At 38.7% G+C, this 18327-nt stretch overlaps 1 protein-coding gene across 2 annotated transcripts in view; it reads right to left on the bottom strand.

The window, feature by feature from the left end:
• Nucleotides 1-18327, bottom strand: part of GRIA3 (glutamate ionotropic receptor AMPA type subunit 3) — a 300360-nt gene that overhangs the window by 149398 nt on the left and 132635 nt on the right. For both annotated transcript variants that reach the window (XM_012745625.3, XM_012745624.3), the window contains exon 4: nucleotides 16257-16444. In XM_012745625.3, the coding sequence (XP_012601079.1) occupies nucleotides 16257-16444 (188 nt within the window). The remainder of the gene's footprint in view (nucleotides 1-16256; nucleotides 16445-18327) is intronic.

Raw genomic sequence — 18327 nt, 5'->3', positions numbered from 1 at the left:
CTGCCCTCATGAAACCTTATATTCTAGTTAATTTGTCTAGAATTTAACACAAAATTCCTTCCTGTGAATTCCTATATGATCTCTCTCTCTCGTCTTTCCCTCAGTCTACTAAGTATTTACCCAATTTAGGCATGTGTCCTGCCATCCCAATTAGACTATAAGTCCTTGAGGGCAGGCCCCAGTTGCATACTGCTTAGAGGGCACATCATCCAGTACAGTGCCCTGGAGGCAGATATGCAATGAATATTTGTGAATGATGAGAAAGGAAAGGGCTCCAAAAACTGGGAAGGAGGATGGGAAGTGGTATTAACTTCAAATTTTATCTTTCTGGTGTACTATGCTCTAATGCAAACAGACTTATAATGTAGACACTAATTCCAGGCAGTTGGGCAGGGAGTAAAATGGGGTAAGAAGGCAGGCGGCCCATTTAGGGGAACCCATATGTAGATGTCTATTTGGTTCATGTATTGGCATAATCTTGGGTGGTGTGGCCCCAAGAGTATGGGCATTGCAGCCAGATCTGTGTTGAAATCCTTGCTCTTTCACTCACTAGTTGTGTGGCCATTTAAGTATGTCAGTCACTCGCTCGGCACCTGAGTTTTTTTTATTATACAATTAATAGGTAATTTAATACTTAGGCAGAATCTTCTCATTTCAGACACCATGTTACTGTATTGGCTGGTAGAAAAAGTCTGTTTCTTGAGGATCCAAAGGTCATGATGAAAGGTCGGGTTGTGTTCTGGACAGTACAACCTGTGTTCTTATTGGTATCAGGTTTCTACCATTCTGCTTTATGACATCCAAGTCAGTCTCTATTTCTCAATTGGCACTGCTTATTAGCATTCACCCTGACAAGTAAGTGGGGATTGTCATACCTATGGGAATATAAAAATTTCCATCCCCTTCCACCAAGCCAGATGAACTTTGGTAGGTCCTTGAAGACTCAGTTCAACCAATCAGGAGAAAGCAATCCCTGATCTGAGTCAGGCTGAGTTAGGCATATTTCTTCTGCATTCCCTTAGGATCTGTGTTCCCTTCTGTCACTGCACATATCCCACTAGATCATAATCATCTGTTTACTTGGCTGCTTCCCTACTAAACCATGAGCTCCTTGAGGGCTGGAACCATGCCTTATTTGTTGTTCATTTTTCCTTTAAACTGATTACTAGTTTTTATCCAGGACTGCAAAAATAGGCAGCATGAATAAGAATGATGTTTTCCTTTCAAGGTGAGCTTGAAACCATTTCCTTACGGTTCAGCATCTACTGGAAAGGATTGTGCATAATAGTCTTCTGTTTTCCTTTTTTATGTAGTGAAGAAGATAAAGCCATTCACTGGTTTCTCCCACTTCAAATATTATTCCTATTTATGTAGATTCTATGAATTGGACACTTGAGTAATGGGTCCTTTTCAGTTTCCACAATGAACCAAGTCTGAGCTGGTTCTCTTTATGCAAAGAGTCTCTGTTAGATATGTTGGATTCTGTTACAATGAGATTGCAAACAGAACCTTTCCCATGAACCATCTTCCTCTGGAGTGCAGTAAAGGGAAATTCATCTCCATCTGACAACTTTTCAGCTAAGCTTTGAACAACGCAAATAACATATAACTCATGAGAACAGTTTGCAGACTGAGCAGATTTCTCTATATTTGGAGAAGCCACTCCATTTTTTATTGGCTCATAAATGCTCCCGTACCTAGACCATTATTAACATTGTTCTATTTAGAAAAGATATAGTTTTGATGGCATGAGATTGTCATGCATGGATTCTTGACATGAGTAAGAAAGTTAAGAGTATGAGTCGCAGGTCATTGAGTGGTAAGAACCACAAAAGAAAGTGGCTAGGATTTCATGTGTATTGTTTTTTGGAGGGTTCAAGATCACTGGCTGTGGTTTAGTAAGCAAGGCGTGGTGGAGGCTGCAGTTGACAGAGTCACTGGGAAAGCATACTATTGGGAAGTTTTCTTAAGAGAAAACTGTCCTCTTACTTAGTTCTAATAATGTACACTTAGTGCTTTATCTTCAACAGGTTGAGTATGAGAAGTAGCCACACCCAACTCTCTCTCCCTGGGAAAGAGACATGAACAACTCCTCCCTGATGAAAGGAAATGCCTGAAGATTCAGGGATGGGCCTGCTGCCACCTGTTATTGATGTGGCTAATGCAGAAGAGCTAATGGCTCTGTTAGGAGATGCACTTTCCTGTCACTTCTTGCAATTCTCTCTGAGTGGCTTGGTGGTGGTTGCCATGGACACCAAAGGGTGAGGGGGCTTGGGTCAGAGTTTGAAGGATTGTGCTGTGCTTGAGTGGGTAAGACTAAAATTAAGTTAATGTGCATAAAAATGAGGTGTATTTCTTTCCTTTGTGCCTTTGAGAAAACTGCAATCAAGCAGTCTGTCAAGCAATAATTGATTTTATATTGGCCAAGGAACAGGGAGGAGGAGCAATTTATTGAGGAGATTCTCAAGTTAAGCACAGGCAGTAGTTTGAAATAGGTCAAGAGAAGTGAAAAGGACTCTCAGAGCTGTTGAAGAGGTAGCAGTGATGGCAAGGCACTTAAAAGTGGCCATTAAGCAGCTTTCCATAGTACCCACTTTGACTGCCTTGTCCACTGCTTCAATGTCCCTGGAGCCTTATCTCTTAATCCAAGACACAGTATTACTGAGGTCACGCTCTATTTTGGTTCTTCTCTCTTATTTACCTCAGCAAGTGTATGTGTCTTTTAAATAACAGGATCTCCAGGTTCTGATTTGCAAATCAGTTCACCTAGTTATCCCTTTTTTGTGTTCCCCATTCTTAAGATGGGTGGGCACATTTTCTGCCAACATTGAACCCTGAAAGAGACTTCCCCTTCCTTCCCCTGTCCTCAATAATAATCCAGTTATATCTAGACTAGGATTTCTGGTATAGAGACAAAGGCATGAAAACAATTTCAGTTAAACCACTTAAGTTTGAATACACTACCCTTTTTAACGACCAGTTAATCTCACTGTGATGGGCAAGACTTGTTTGTCCTCCAAAACCATAATCAAAGCGCTTGCCATTCTCTTGGCACTCACAAATCTAAACCTTTATGATGATCGTAAGTAAAGTAACATCATACTGTCAAAGACAAACAGAAAGGCTTCTAATGTCCTGGAAACATGTCCTAACCACTTTTACAGGCTGGGCAAAGGAGCTTCACTGAGCTTTTTTCTGACTCCACCAGGTCAGTTTCCCTCTCCTGAGACCTGCCTCTGATGATAGAAGGAGCTTAAAATCTTTGTGAGTTCTCAGGCTCAGTGACCACACACGTACCTTTCCTTATTCATTTTCTCCCCCTTAAGAAATGAGGTGCAGTGATTCTAATTATAATGCCTTGTATTCATGGACTTGCCCTCTCTGAGAATACCTTAGAGAAATTGCCTGATTCATCCTAACGTCATCCCTGCAAGGCAGGGAAGGATTTTTATATTTTATGGCTGAAGTTCCTAAGAGATGAAAGGTGAGGTGGCTGTGCAAGGTCACACAATGACCTTGATCTAGAACTCAGCCAGATTTCTAGTCTTTGGCCTAATGCTCGATTCCTTCAGAAGATATTTGATCAGTTACTCTTTTCTTTCAGGGTAGGGTGGTGGTGATATGTATATATTTGGGAGGCCATTTGGTAGCTATATATATATATATATATATATTTTTTTTTTTTAAAAGGTTGGAGATAGTAGTGTCTGGCTATGAATCTCTTCTACTTTAGCTCTACCGTAGTGACATGATACTAATTGTCACCAATCTCCCCAAGCCCTAGCTCTGGTTCAAGTCCTGGTGTCCCCCACTGGTCAATCTGCCATAACCTTTGGGCAGAAACAGTATGACCCTATCAAATCCTGACTGAAGGAAGCCTGTCCCAAAAAGGATGGGATTAATTTGACTGTAAGGGCCACGTGGTTGGTTGGCAACAATGATACCAAACTGGTCCAGGGCTGTTTCCCACATTCATTCACATCAAAATGCAGACCTTCACATGGATCAATCAATGGCTTTTGCCTTCAGTGTTAGTGTAATAAACAACTTGAGTTTTCACATTTTATTTTATTTTTTGTTACTGTTCCTATTCTGTATCTGCTTGGTGCCTCTCTGTAGGAGAGCCCAGGGTCTAGATTATTTTAAACATAAGGGTGCTGTGGCAATGTGAGCTTGAACGGTAACCAGGCTTTTTGTTGCTGTTGTAAACTGGTTCTTGCAGCTCTCATGAAACTGTTTGTTACAGCATCTGTTAGAATCTAGGACAGGAGTCCTGTAATCAAGCAGCTGTGTGATGAACCTTCTAATTGCTATATTTTTGTTGCTCTTAATATGGAGAAATTTCCTAATAAAGCTGGATGATAATTTTAAAACATTCATTAATGTTTACAAGCCAGTATTTCTAACCCATAGGACTTTGTCAATCTCTCAGTGCCTGCAGAGGCTTAACTGGGGTGTTTGCAGTATAAACCATACAAAGTAAGAGGTATAAGGGTGCTTCTTCCCATGCCAACTGAAACTTATTCATTGCCTATGGGGGGATAAAATAGCTACAAATGGTTAATATTTCCTTTTTATCCATTTTTTCAAGCATGAAACAAAGTATATTGAGGAAGGACAAGATAGGTTCACAGAGCAAGGGCCAGATACATAGATGACAAACAGAACCCCCATCATAACAAAAAGGCCTCTTTCCATTCTTTAAAGAACAGATCTGAGATCTCACTTGATTTAAGGGATGGGATTAACTCAAAACAAAGGGGATATTTGCATCAGTTTTATTGTTCCATTTGAACTGGTTCACATTTTTATAATTTTGGAATAAGATACCAGCCTTAATCCTAAAATGCTGGTGTTAATGAGTAGGAGAGAAGGTCATGACTTAGTAAATCCTGACTGCAATCTACTATATGTTGGATCTGAACAGGAGTATAATAGTGGACATAGCTATAATGAGAAACTTATGATAGGCTTGTGATGAACAAACAAATCTCAGTTAATCAGACTTCAACTGCTAGAAGCCCTTAATTAACAGGAATTTTCCCCAGGTATTTTCCAGAAGGACTGATGTGATATTTACTTATATACATATATGGCACAGCTTTAATCAACCACAGACTCCTATTAATGGAGACATTTGTTGTTCTGTGCTCTAAGGACAGAAGTAAATTATAAATTTCCAGGCTGTGTCCTGGCTTTAGGGCATATTATCTCAATCTCCCCATCATCTCTGTCTCCAAGTCTCAGCAAAGCTTACTGATGCTGAGGTTTGCAAAAGTCTCAGTTAGCTAAGAAACATTCAGTGATGGTCAGTAGTCTGGCAATCTGAGAAAGCAGGAAAGTTGATTCATACATTTTTAGATACTTATCATATTCTGCCTTCTAGAATTATTGCATTGCTTTATCTCCCTACTAGATGGCAAGCTTCTTCAGCAGGGAAGACATGTCCTTTTCTCCTCACCATATCTCACCATATCTCGCACTGGGTATAGCAAAATGGGTTGGGACTCAATTAATATTTCTTGACTTGAATTTCCTACCTTGTTTTTCACAGCTCTAGGCATCATAGACTGTTGGAACTGGAAAAGACCATCAAATTGAACACATTCATTTTATGGTTTAGGAAATGGAGATGCAGAGAGATTAACTTTTTGAAGTCATACAGCTTGTGGCTAGAACTCAGGTCTCCTGCCTCAAGGCTTCTGTACTATGCTTTATAAAACCCCAGGGTGTCTTCATTCATCCCAAGGACTCTCATGAAGTTCCCTAATGAAAATTAATTTGAATTTGTGTTGATTTTTAAAATAAAACCCTCAAACCTCACAGGAAATAGTCAAGCAAATAATGAGGCATTAAATTTTAAAAATAGGGGGAGGGAACTCTTGGTTGAGTACAAACATTTCCTTTTTGAAACTAAAGCTTCTAAAATCTGAAATAAACAAAAGTCTTGCTGTTTCAAAGTAGTGATCTTGAATGAGTTTTTTTTTCTTTATTTTCCCAGAGGGGATTTGCTTCTAAATAGTCACAAAGCCAGTCTAGCCAGTCTAGTGAGAAGTATGACCAGAGAATCAGGCCATATTTTTAATAAGCCAAAGATAAAATTCCTTCATATAGAATACTGATGTCTGTTACTTACTCATAGGATAAATATCTTTGCATTTTAGGGAAAAAGGTTATTTAAGTCTCCCAGTGAATGTTAAAGTCACCTAACATGTTAAAGGCTTTTCTGTAAGTACAGAGTCTCACTCACTTAGGGCCTGGAGGACATTACGTTGGATTTAGGAGAAACCGTGTTTGCAATAAGTATCTTTAAGAAATTAAGCCATAGGTTTTCCTTATGGGACACTGTTCTGTAGTTCTAGGGTGCATTTTTGCTTCAAAATATTTATTTAAGCAGTCCAATAAATGCTAAGTAACAGCATCAAATCACCATGTCATTAGGTTAAGAAACAAAGACCAATGGGCACCATGATTGCCTAGGTAACAAAAAGGGGCCCTGAAAAGGAAGAATAAAGCAGCCAATTTATAGAGAGAAGCCTGGAATGGTTGGAGGTGGAGAAAGAAAGGGAACAACCTAGTAAGATACCCTAAGAAATGAAGGAAGGCCAATTGGTATGTTTGGCAATGCATTGGCCTACATCTGGAAACTTGCCCATTAGGAGATTGAGGAGCAGGGAAAGCAAAAAGGAATGGGGTCTCTTCTTTTATGTATGAGCCTTAACATACACCTGGAAGAAGAGGATGGAGAAACATTACAGGTACTAGAAACAGTCTGACTTTACATTTTATGATTAATCATGTACAAAAATAAGCTCCAGGATTTTCTAATTCCTTTTATTCTACCAGCACTTACATACCTAGCCTTTGTTATATTATTTTGCATTTGTCAAGATGCTGCTCTCTAACTTGACTCATATTGCTAAGTGCTATTAAAACATTTTTTTAAAAGACATAAGTTTTATTTCTCCCAATAGTGCCTAGTATAGTACTCTGAACATAAGCCCTTGTATGATGCTTAACCTCAGAACAGATGGCTGGCCTTTGTCTGGGACATTTTTTATGTAAATTACAATGCCCATTCTAGAAGTCTGATTCCATTTGCCTTTCTTCTTCTTCATGACTTGCCTCCTGAATATGCAATGATTTCTTAGCTAGCTAAGCAATGACTCATCCACTCCAAGAGGTCTCCTTCTGTACAGCTCTTGATTCTGTCATGGAGGCATGGCCTCAGATTGCCCTTTGAAATCCAGGTAATAATATCTGTCAAATTTTTTACCTGTCTTTGCCTATTGAAGATTCAGGAAGATTTCTCACCTGGCCCATCAGTAGACACAGACTAGTAAATAAATGGCATCCTGCTTTGATTCAATATAGCTCCAGTGTAGCTGTATTGTCTCTTATCTAGTACCCAGCCCACCATATAATTTTAATGTCATGCAGGACACAGATCTAAGTGTGAAATACAGAACCACTCCTATATGGTCGTGGAAGAATGTTTAACTTTCAGCTTATAACATGCCTCTCTGAAAGCAGGTCTCTAGAAGAACTTTGGAATTCTAAGTATAGAGAATCTTTCCTAGACAAACTCTAGTGTTGAAAAGAATTTGACCAGACATAGTGCTTCAGGGTAAGTTGTTGCATCAGGCGTTGAAAGGAGGAAGAAAAACTTGAGTAATTCACTTCCCTATCCCTTTTCCTCCAGACCTATAATTTATTTAAACCATGCCCCCAACCGTCTTCTTTTTCAGACTTTGAGTAGGGCAAAAGGAAATATATATGAAATAAAGCAAAAGATATGAGGGTATCAGGAAGGTTTCCAAGCACAGCCTGTACCCACTCCTGAGAGATAGGAGAAGTAGGATAAGATGTTCCAAAACAGTGGTGGAAGCATCACTCTCTATCCCTGTTCCACCAGATACTTGATTAATACTTTGCATAGCATTTAAAGTAGTCAGGAAAAGATTCTACTACAATGAAAAGTACCCTTCTCAACCCCGCCTTGCTAAGCCAATATCATGGTAGACGATTGGAAGAGCTGCATTTACATTGGATGAGACTAAAAAGTTCAGAAAAACCTACTATCTAGAAATATACTGGACATTTTGAAAGGGACATTTATGTTTTTAGCCCATGAGAGATATGGATGAATAGGAGTACAGGCTCATCCCTAACATTTTTGGGGCCTATGACAAGAATACAAATGGAGGATCACATACCACATATCTAAATGTTAAAAAGTCTTAAAACAAGGAATGCCTTGGCCTGGCCTGTGTATACACCCAGGGCCTTGAAATGCACTTCTGAAAAAGACCTAAAAGCTAAAGGACTCAGGGTCCTCCCAAGGCCAGCCCTACTATCTGTGGGGCATATGAATCTGCTGGAGCAGGGCAGGGTGGAAGCTAGGCCTAGGCCTCAGACCTCCTGGGTGGTGACTGGACCCTCTGGGATGGGGTGGACCTGCCAAGTTCTCCTAGAAGCCATAGATAGTAAGTTCCCCTCTCCTATAGCTCACTTTTCTGACTTGGGCTTGCCTGGCAATTCTACGTGCCTTCCAAAGCTACACCATTCAAGTATCACAGAGGGAGTGAGTGCAGCTATCTGGAGAAACTTATCTGCCAAGACTCTCTACTCTGAGTGATTCAGGGGGTCTTTTCTCTTGTTCTCTATGGCACAAGTTGTCATTTTCTCCACTGCCCCTACCCTGACCACTGCCCCCCCCCCCCCGCCCTGTGCTTGTGTGCTCTGCTCTGTGACATCCAGTTTCACTTTCATGTCCCTCTGTGTTTCCTCCCTCATGCTCAGCTGGCTACTAACCTTTTGAAAACCACTCAAGACCAGAAAGAAAAAAAAGTCTTTGAGTTTCCCTATTTGTGGTATAAGAAGTCCTCTCAAGCACAGAGCTCAAGGCAGTGGCCCCTCTCACCTGGGTCTACGGGTGATGCTGGGTGGGAGGAAGGAGTATGCCCCTTGGAGTACTGCTGCTGAAGTCTAGTGGCCCCAAAAAACTCAGCACCCACCCCAAGTTCTTATTCCATGAGTATTTATGCTTCCCTACAAACAGTCCCATTTTATACTTGGTTTTCTGGGTGTTAATTGGGAGAAGAGGAGGTGTACCTGCCCAGCTTTGATAGTTACATTCAGGTTACTCCCTAGCTAGAGGAAGTGGAAATGAGCAACACCTAGAACAGTAAAACAATGGAGATTGTGGCTCTTTACTTGAGAAAAAAATGCACGCAGATAGGATGCTAGTTGTAAGTATTAATTAATATATGTCACTCCGAGAAAGTACCCCTCATAGTATATTTCTATTCTTGTGGGGCCCATTCCATAGTTAGGTTGTTTGGGCACCATAAGTAAATAAACCTGTTTGTCATAAATGAGCTCTTCACCAAAGGGTAGGTGTTAACGGGCATATTTTTAATTCTATGTGTTAATGGGATATGGCTCCTCATGAAGTGGAGAAAATATCTGTGAAATGCTTGTGGCATAGACAAAGCCACTCAAGCGTCATCAGGATGCTTAACTCTTATACAGTCTGGTTGAATCTGCTCCGACTCAAAAATTCAGTCAGAGATGCAAAGCCAACTAGCACAGTGACTAATGGTATCTGGAAGCAGACTCCCTAGGTTCAAATTCCAGCTTCACCAATTATTAGCTGTACCACCTCTAAGTTTCAATTTCTTCATCTGTAAAATGCAGATAATATTTCCATGTAGCCTACAGGATTAACTCACAGGAGATATATGAACACAAATATGAATACATATACGTATGTTGCTTAACATAGTCTCTGGAACCTAGTAAGCACTTAATACATACCTATTTGTTATTAAAATGCCCAGTTAGCATATGTGGTTCAAGGTTTTAGTGCCTTTAATTATTTTACATGATGCTGAAACATCTAGTTAGTCCTCAACTTATCGATCAACATGTGTTACCCAATGTTATATCAGAGAAAAAAACAGAGGTCTTCTAACATGCTAAACTTGTATTAGTGAGACCTGGACATAGCCCAAGTCTCAGACTTTGCTCTCGTGGTATGACCTTAGATTGAACTGATATCTTGGAAAAGCCATGAGGACACTGTTGTTCAGCAGCAGTTCTTAAAGAACTTATTTTCATAGGCACAGAAAGAAACTCACCACCTAAGAGCAAATACCTATGGTTATCCGTTATTGAGTCTCTACTTGACGCCAAGCACTGTACCAGGTACTGTCTACCTATTATTTGATCCTCACAACAACCATGAAAGGAGGGTAGTGGAAAAGTCTTTTCAGCTGAGAAAATTGAGTCCCAAAGAAATTGTTACTTTTCCTGATGTCACACTACAGAGAAGTGAAGGAGCTAGGATTTGAAGTCATGTCTATTTGAATCCCAAACTTGTGTTTACTCAACTATACCACAAACAAAATACTCCAAAAAGAAGGGATGCTAACTCAAACTGTCTTATGGACTCGTAAGTCAGCTAAATATCCTATAAGGAACATTAAGGGTAAGGATTGGGATAAAAGAAGATCAACAAAAGGGAGAGGAACTGGACAGTACCACTACCTGCTGAGTGAGGATGAGCCAGGGAGCAGGCATGTAGCTGAAACATTTTGCTTCACTTGTCCTGGGTCTAGCTGTAGGCAACAGCAAGCACTCTAGTGACCACAATTGCTAGACATAATTTGGAGTGTGAGCACCATCTCCTTTGTGTTACAGCCTCATGCTTTAGAAGGGCCCCTAATGTTGTTCATCTTGCCTAAATTGTTATCTTTTGAAACCTGACTTACTAACTTGGTGTTTCATTTTTTTAAAACCACTGTCTTTGAAGTGACAGCCAGGGTTTCTGAAATGAAAGGGACCTCAGGGATTGACCTACTTCAGGCCTCTGTCCTTAAGAAGCACTACTTTCACATCATCCATGATGAGGTGATTTGAGCCTGGAATATCTCTAGGGGAAATCATATGTTCTACCATTTTCCTGAGTAGAACATTGAAACATTGTTTTGCCCCCCACTAAGTTAGCACATGCTATAATTTAGGCAGAGGATTTGCTAAAATTTACCTTAGAATTATCTATGGAAAAAATTAAAACATGGTAAAGACGGAAGGATGGGGAATATGTAAATCTTTTTAAGGGGATAGCCTTTTAGATATCTATTGGATAGATAAGTTAGGAAATACCCTTATCTGTTAATGAAAATAAGTCTTCTATAAAGATCTTTATTTGTGAACACACAGGATTAACTTGGAGTGCTTGTTATTCTTGAAAACAATCTTAAAAATATTCCAGATCTAACCTTCACTAACTGAGTATGGCCGCACACTCCTATAGGCTGTACTGGTAAGATTTTGCTTTCTTCCAGTGTCCTCTCTCCTTTATAAGGAGTCCTTTCTCATGCTGACTCTCTCTCTAGTCTAGTTAAGCTCATTTGCTCTGATACTGTCCTTAGGCATGCAGAACAGTTGGTCAGTGCCCTCTTTATGATAACACTGTATACTTGAGAGTGGTGATTAAACTGCCTCCTGGCTCTCTTTCACCATGCTAAACAACCCCAACTCATTTAGCCTTTCCTCGCAGGCCCTATTTTCTAATGCTTTAATCATTTTTTGCTGCTCTTCTTTGAATCATCTCTAATTGCTTCACAACTGTTTTAAAATGTAACTTGATGAGCAGGCCAAATCCAGAATTTGGCATTGGCTAAATATTTATTTAATGAATGACTTAGAAATAAAGGGAGGTGGTGCACTGTAGGGGCAAGAGCACTGGACGAGGAGTCAGAAGATTGGAGTTTTGTCCTTGCTCTGCCGCTCACTAGGATTAAGCAGAGAGCTACACTTAGACAAGTCATTTAAATGTCTCTGAGCCTCAGTTTATCATCTGTAAATTTGAGATAAACACATCTGCCCTGCCTGGCTCCCACAGTGAGGCTCAAAAGAGATAATCTGTGTGAAAACATTTTGTTTTGGCATCAAAGCACTATACAAACAATATGTGTTAGGCACCTTTCTAAATGCTTTGCAAAGATCAACTCATCAAGGTATAGTTATTCTCATTTTACTATGAGGAAATGTAGGCACAGAGAATTAAGTAATTTGCTCCAGGTCACATAGCTAGTAAATGACAGAATCCATGCAGACCTGCTCCAGAGTCCACGCTCTAAATGCTATATTATGCTACCTCTCTGAATGGACACTAAAGGTCCAACAAAACCATGTCATTTTATGGTGCCTGATGTTTAAAGCAATCCATAGGTATATACTAATGGGGTGGAGGATCTATTCAGTTATGAATAGGTAACTTTCTAAGAGGCAGTCTTTTTAAAAATTAATGTTTAGATTGGCCATTGGATTGAGGCAGTTGTCCAACAGTGAGGAGAACCTCATGAGCACAATATAGTAATAGGAATGCTATACTGGGTCAGGCCAATGGTTCATTCACCCTAATACACCTAAACCTTTTTATAGAAAGTGCTCTCTCAGGATCTAAATATTTCTAAATATTCTTTATGAGCTCCAACAATCCTTCATGGTTTCATCTGTCTCTAGCTCTGCCCTTTTCTATGTTAATTTTTTTAAGCTTAGCAACTAATTGTTTTTTTTTTAAATTTTTAACTGTTATGGATACATAATAGTTGTATGTATTTATAAGGTACATGTGATGTTTTGATACAGGCATACAATGTGAATTAATCAAATCAGGATAATTGGGATATCCATCACCTCGGGCATTTATCATTTCTTTGTGTTAAGAATATTCAAATTCCACTCTTTTAGTTATTTTAAAGTATATTATAACTTATTGTTGTTTATAATCATTTTGGTATGCTATTGAATATTGTTCATTCTAACTATATAACTGTATTTTTGCATCCATTAACCATCCCCATTTTATATCCTCCTCTCCGCTACCCTTCACAGCCTCTGGCAACCATCATTCTACTCTCTGCCTTCATGAGATCAATTATTTTTAATATTTACCTCCCACATATGAGTGAGACCATATGAGATTTGTCTTTCTGTGCTTGGCTTATTTCACTTAACATAATGTCCTCCAGTTCCATCCATGTTGTTGCAAATGGCAGGATTTCATTCTTTTTATGGCTATATAATATTCCATTGTGTATAAGTACCACAATTTCTTTATTCATTCATCCATTGATGGACATTTAGGTTGATTCCAAATCTTGGCTATTGTGCATAGTGCTGCAATAAACATGGGAGTGCAGATATCTTTTCAATATACTGATTTCCCTTCTTTTGTATATGTACCTAGGAGTGGGATTGCTGGGTCATATGTTAGTTCTATTTTTAGTTTTTTCAGGAACCTCCATACTGTTTTCCATAGCAGTTGCACTAATTTACATACCCACCAACAGTGTATGAGGGCTCCCCTTTCTGCACATACTCAGCAGCATTCATTATTGCCTGTCTTTTTGAATAAAAGCCATTTTAACTGGGGCAAGATGATATTTCATTGTAGTTTTGATTTGCATTTCTTTGATGACTAATGATTTTGAGCATTTTTTCATATGCCTATTGGCCATTTGTATGTCTTCTTTTGAGAAATGTCTATTCAGGTCCTTTGCCCATTTTTAATTGGATTATTAAATTTTTTCCTATTGAGTAGTTAGTTTTTTCCTATTAAGTATCCTTAATCCACACATGAACTTATCTTTGACAAAGGTGCCAAGAACATACAGTGGGGAAAATACAGTCTTTTCAATAAATGGTGCTGGGAAAACTGGATATCAATATCCATATGCAGAAGAATGAAACTAAATCCTTATCTCTTGCCATATGCAAAAATCAAATCAAAATGGATTAAAGACTTAAATCTAAGACCTGAAACTATGAAATTACTAAAAGAAAATATTGGGAAACAAATTTAAATAATTTGTTTAATGAGAAATTTGTTTTTATATGTAGAAATAAATTATGGCAAATTCACGGTATCATTGGAATAGGCTTAAGCAGAGAGTCACCATCTTAAACCTTTGGGAAAATGTGTAGTTTAATCATAATCCCATCTCATGTAGCTGCAGGCACTCTTTTGCCTCTGGATGAAAACAAAGCAAAATTGCAGTGGAACGTACTGAAATGTGCTTGTTCATTATCCATCCATCTAACACTATATGCCAGGCGCTCTGTTGGACACCTGAAATATTAATATAACAGTGAACAGGATAAACCTGGTCCCTACCTCATAGAACTTATAACCTAGTAGGAACACCTTAAATAGTAGGAAAAGCAGTCATCAGTTGATTTAAGTAGTCATGAGTTAGTTTTATGACAATTTATTGAAAGAGGGAAAAAGTAAATGAAATTAACTCTTTATTCTTACCTAGATGTTGCTAAAACTTTTCTTTAAAAAATGTTTTCTTAAAAAATGTGTAGAAAGTATTTTGAAGCATACTGTGAATGTGCATATAGAAGAAAGGAAGATAAAGAAGACAGACATGAAAAGAAAGAAGAGAGTTTTTGAAGAATGCTAGTTTAGTTTTCCTGAAAGTGTCTAGTAATAATGATTACTTTTTCTACTGCATTTTATGCCTTTCAAAGCAATTATACCAACCATGTGAGGTAGAGCACATTTTATTTTCTCTATTATGTAGATAAGAAAACTGAGGCATAGATATTTAAATGCCCAAGATCCCACAGCTGTATAGAATTCGGAGCTCTACCCACCATTTTTTCTATCACACAATGCTGAAAAATCTCAGACCCATATAAGGTTCTATGAAATCCAAAAGACTTAACAGAATACAAGATATCCAAGAAGCCAAAGTCACTCATAAAAAAGAAAGAAAACAAAGTATGACAAGGAGGATGTTCCTCTGCTTTGGGCTATTAAGTAGGTCACCCACTAAAAGGCTATTTTGGTATAAAATTTTAGAGGGCATGTAGTACATACACCAACATCACTGACCTGATTCTTCACTTTCAAGATCTAAGAAAATCAAAGGAAGTTTTTTTGTGAGTGGGGGGAAGGGGCAGGTAGATCATTTGTATAGCTCAAGAGAATGATGGTAGTTGGGAAACTTGATTTAACCAGGCTAGTGCTCCAGATTTTCTGTGAGGTATCAATCACCAAAGGTGATGCTGTTCTTAACAAGTGAGCAGCTTTGTATTTCTACGCTGCAGAGTCAGCAATTTCCCTTCCTTCCTTCCTTCCCACCCTCCTTTCCCCCTTCCCTAACTTCCCTTTTCTCATCTATTTTTTGGCATTCTCTTTTTATGGGGGCATAGCTGACAAATTATTAATATTTAATTTGCTATAAAACAGCCCTCCCAGGCAATGGCTGCTCAATATAATTTCAATCTCTAAAGCTATTTTGGCCACAGGTACTCTGGGATCCAATTAGAATGGAAATGTTTCCCATACAGTTTTGTTTATGGCAGCATGAGTACTTTGTTATTAACTGGCAAATTGAAACTTCTAAGGAAAATAATAAACTTTCACCACATTTCAGTTTGACTCTACCCCAAACAGAGCATCTATATGGCTTAGGGTGAAACATTTCTTCTAATATTTTTTAGTCTTAAATTTAAATATACGAGCTAAATAATGAATACATTTTGGCCCACTGAATTATATTTTTTCCCCTAGTCTTATTCTTTTTCACTTATTCACATCTTTAAAACCAGGAACATTTTTTCTCATATGCCATCTTATTTTAAAAATAGTCTTAAGTTTCTCCCTCTCTCTCTCTCCCATCCCCTGCCTCCCTCCCTCCCTCTCTCCCCCTCTTTATGGAACCAGGGAACCAGAAAGATAATCTGCAAAAATATAGTCAAATTCAAACTTGGTGTGTACTGCCCTGACACTCTGCCTATCAAGAATGGATGGTGATCTTTACAAGGGTCTGAGGGTTTGAAAATAGGACATATTCCAACAATGAGTCTCCTGAAACAAAAACCCTACCCTTCTGCCCTGCCTAATCCCTATGCATATTTGTTCCCTGTTGGGAAGAAAGTACAGGAAAGGAAGGGGATTACTTTGAAATAGTCAGCTATCTATGAAACAGAGGTGTGTTTATCTGACAGGTAGCATTAAATTGCAGCGACTTCCAGATTAATCACACTATGCAATTTTCAACAGCTTAGATTTTCTTTTCTTTTCTTTTTTTTCTTGCAGCCACCAGGGAGGAAAAAAGGATTAGAGAGACTATCAAAAACTGTTGGTTTCTTAATTTATTAACAGATATGGGAACTGCCTCAGGTTGATAATTTAACATGTTGGCTGGGGGTAAAATAAATTTCAAACATACCTGTTCCAAAATTGTGTTAATCCTTTCGACTTCGCAGTCAATCAAATATCGCTTTTCCTGCCTTCTGTCCATTTCTTCAATGATGCGCCTGAATTCTTGGACATCTTTTATGTTTCCCACAGACCTTGCTGTCACTTGCCAGTTGTTTTGCACTGCTGCTTCCATAATCGCTTGGAGGATGGAAAATCCTGCAGGAAGGAAAAACAGCTATAATGATTTCTTTTTCTTTCAAAACTATTTCTGTAGGTATGAAAGATTCTGCTGAGTTTTTATTCACAGTCCATTGAGTCCCTTTGAACCTTATACTTTCTGGAGAGCAGGCTTACTCATAACCTCATTCTTAACCTTCCAGACAGCTGGCACCTAAATTTTGTTCTAAAGGAAAGAAGATTCTACAACCTGTGGCACCAGGCACCAAGCCTTTACTTAAGAAATCGCAGCTGAATTATAGTACTTAATTGGTTTTATTGACATGCATTATCAAAATATCTATGGAACGAATGCCAAGAACTTCCCATATCTGGCTGCATTTTTTCCTATTGCATTGAAGCTAAATTCTTTCATCTTCCACATAGGCACTCTGCAGAACTAGAAATAACATTAGCAGAGATAGAACCTCATTCTACTATGGCTGCTCTTTACATGGATATGATGATCCAACAAGGTAAATTATGTCTCCCAAGTAAAACAACTTTAGGAAAACTTACAAAGACAGTCTATAAGAAAGATATCATACTTGTTCCTTGATCATAGCATTATGAAAAAGTTCAATCATATTAAGTCTTCATGAGTTCTTCCCCTTTCTCAATTAAATTTACCAGGAATTCCTGGTTCCTTTTTAAGCTAATTTACATCAGACAATTATTAGCTACTTACACCCTGGATCTATGCTGAATGAGAAAGTGAGAAAAGATCTGATGCTTGAGTTTTGGGTAAGCTTTCTGGACTTAGGGTTTGAGAAGTTGGGAAGAGCAGTATACCATAAGAATAGCACAAGGGTTTTCTAGGTACTGGTATTCATTCATGTGTCTAATAGCATATCATGTCTACAGTTTTGCTTCTGGTAGGAATCCATTTCTGAATATAATTTCATCATGTATAGACATCATTTTATTGGGATAATTTCAAAAGCAGCTCCCTTCTCATAAATTTAAATGGTTTTTCATTTACATTCAAGTAATGACCAATGGAAATGGGTGATAGGGATGATTTGCAAGGCCAAAGTGATCTGTGGCATAACAATTTGACCACTGAAGGAGTAGAGAACGGAGGAAGATTGTGTTGCCTTTTGAACACTCCAAGTTCTGTGCTGTCTTGGGCTCACCCTGTATTGTAAGCAGGTTATGGTTTGGAATCTTCTTCACTGTACCATAGAAAATGGTATTGACATTTGGAGCGCACGCTTCAGGGAGATGACAGCGGTGACTCAGCCGGTCATTACGATTCCTTTGTGTGCTGGGTGTATGCAGGAAGAAGATCACAAATGAGACCCAAGCACTTGGTAATTTCCAAATGAGCAATTTCAGCACAGGAGCTCAAAATTACAGATCAGAGTAAATTACCGTTGCTTTAAATGTTAATTCTTACTCTTTTTAAATCAACCACGCATATTTATTTCTCAGATTTACATTTTTGTGTGGGTTTTCGATGTGCTCTCTGCTTCAGTGGGAGTTGAGGGCACATGGTAGGCCAAGGCATGAGATTAAGAAATAAACGTAGAAAGAAAGAGATTAAAGCATTTGAAAATCTTCCGGTGTACAATAAGTCCTCCTTATTTTGAATCTCACTAATCAAGAATTTATGAAAATTCAGCAAGGACTGGGTTGAATTTTACTTCTGTACTATTTATGAAGAATGTATTGACTGAATAATAATGCTAATGAAATTAGATAGGGAGTTTTTTAATATAGTTGAAGTAAACTTTATAAAAGTCCCTTTGGCAAAATACAGGAGTCAAAATCTTCCTTCTTGGCCAGGCGCAGTGGGTCACGCCTGTAATCCTAGCACTCTGGGAGGCTGAGGCGGGCGGATTGCTCGAGGTCAGGAGTTCAAGACCAGCCTGAGCAAGAGC

Source organism: Microcebus murinus, chromosome X (genome assembly GCF_040939455.1).
Source record: "Microcebus murinus isolate Inina chromosome X, M.murinus_Inina_mat1.0, whole genome shotgun sequence".
In the NCBI taxonomy this organism is placed as follows: domain Eukaryota; kingdom Metazoa; phylum Chordata; class Mammalia; order Primates; family Cheirogaleidae; genus Microcebus; species Microcebus murinus.
The sequence above is the reverse complement of the archived record's forward strand: the minus strand, read 5'-3'. Positions and strand labels throughout refer to the sequence as shown.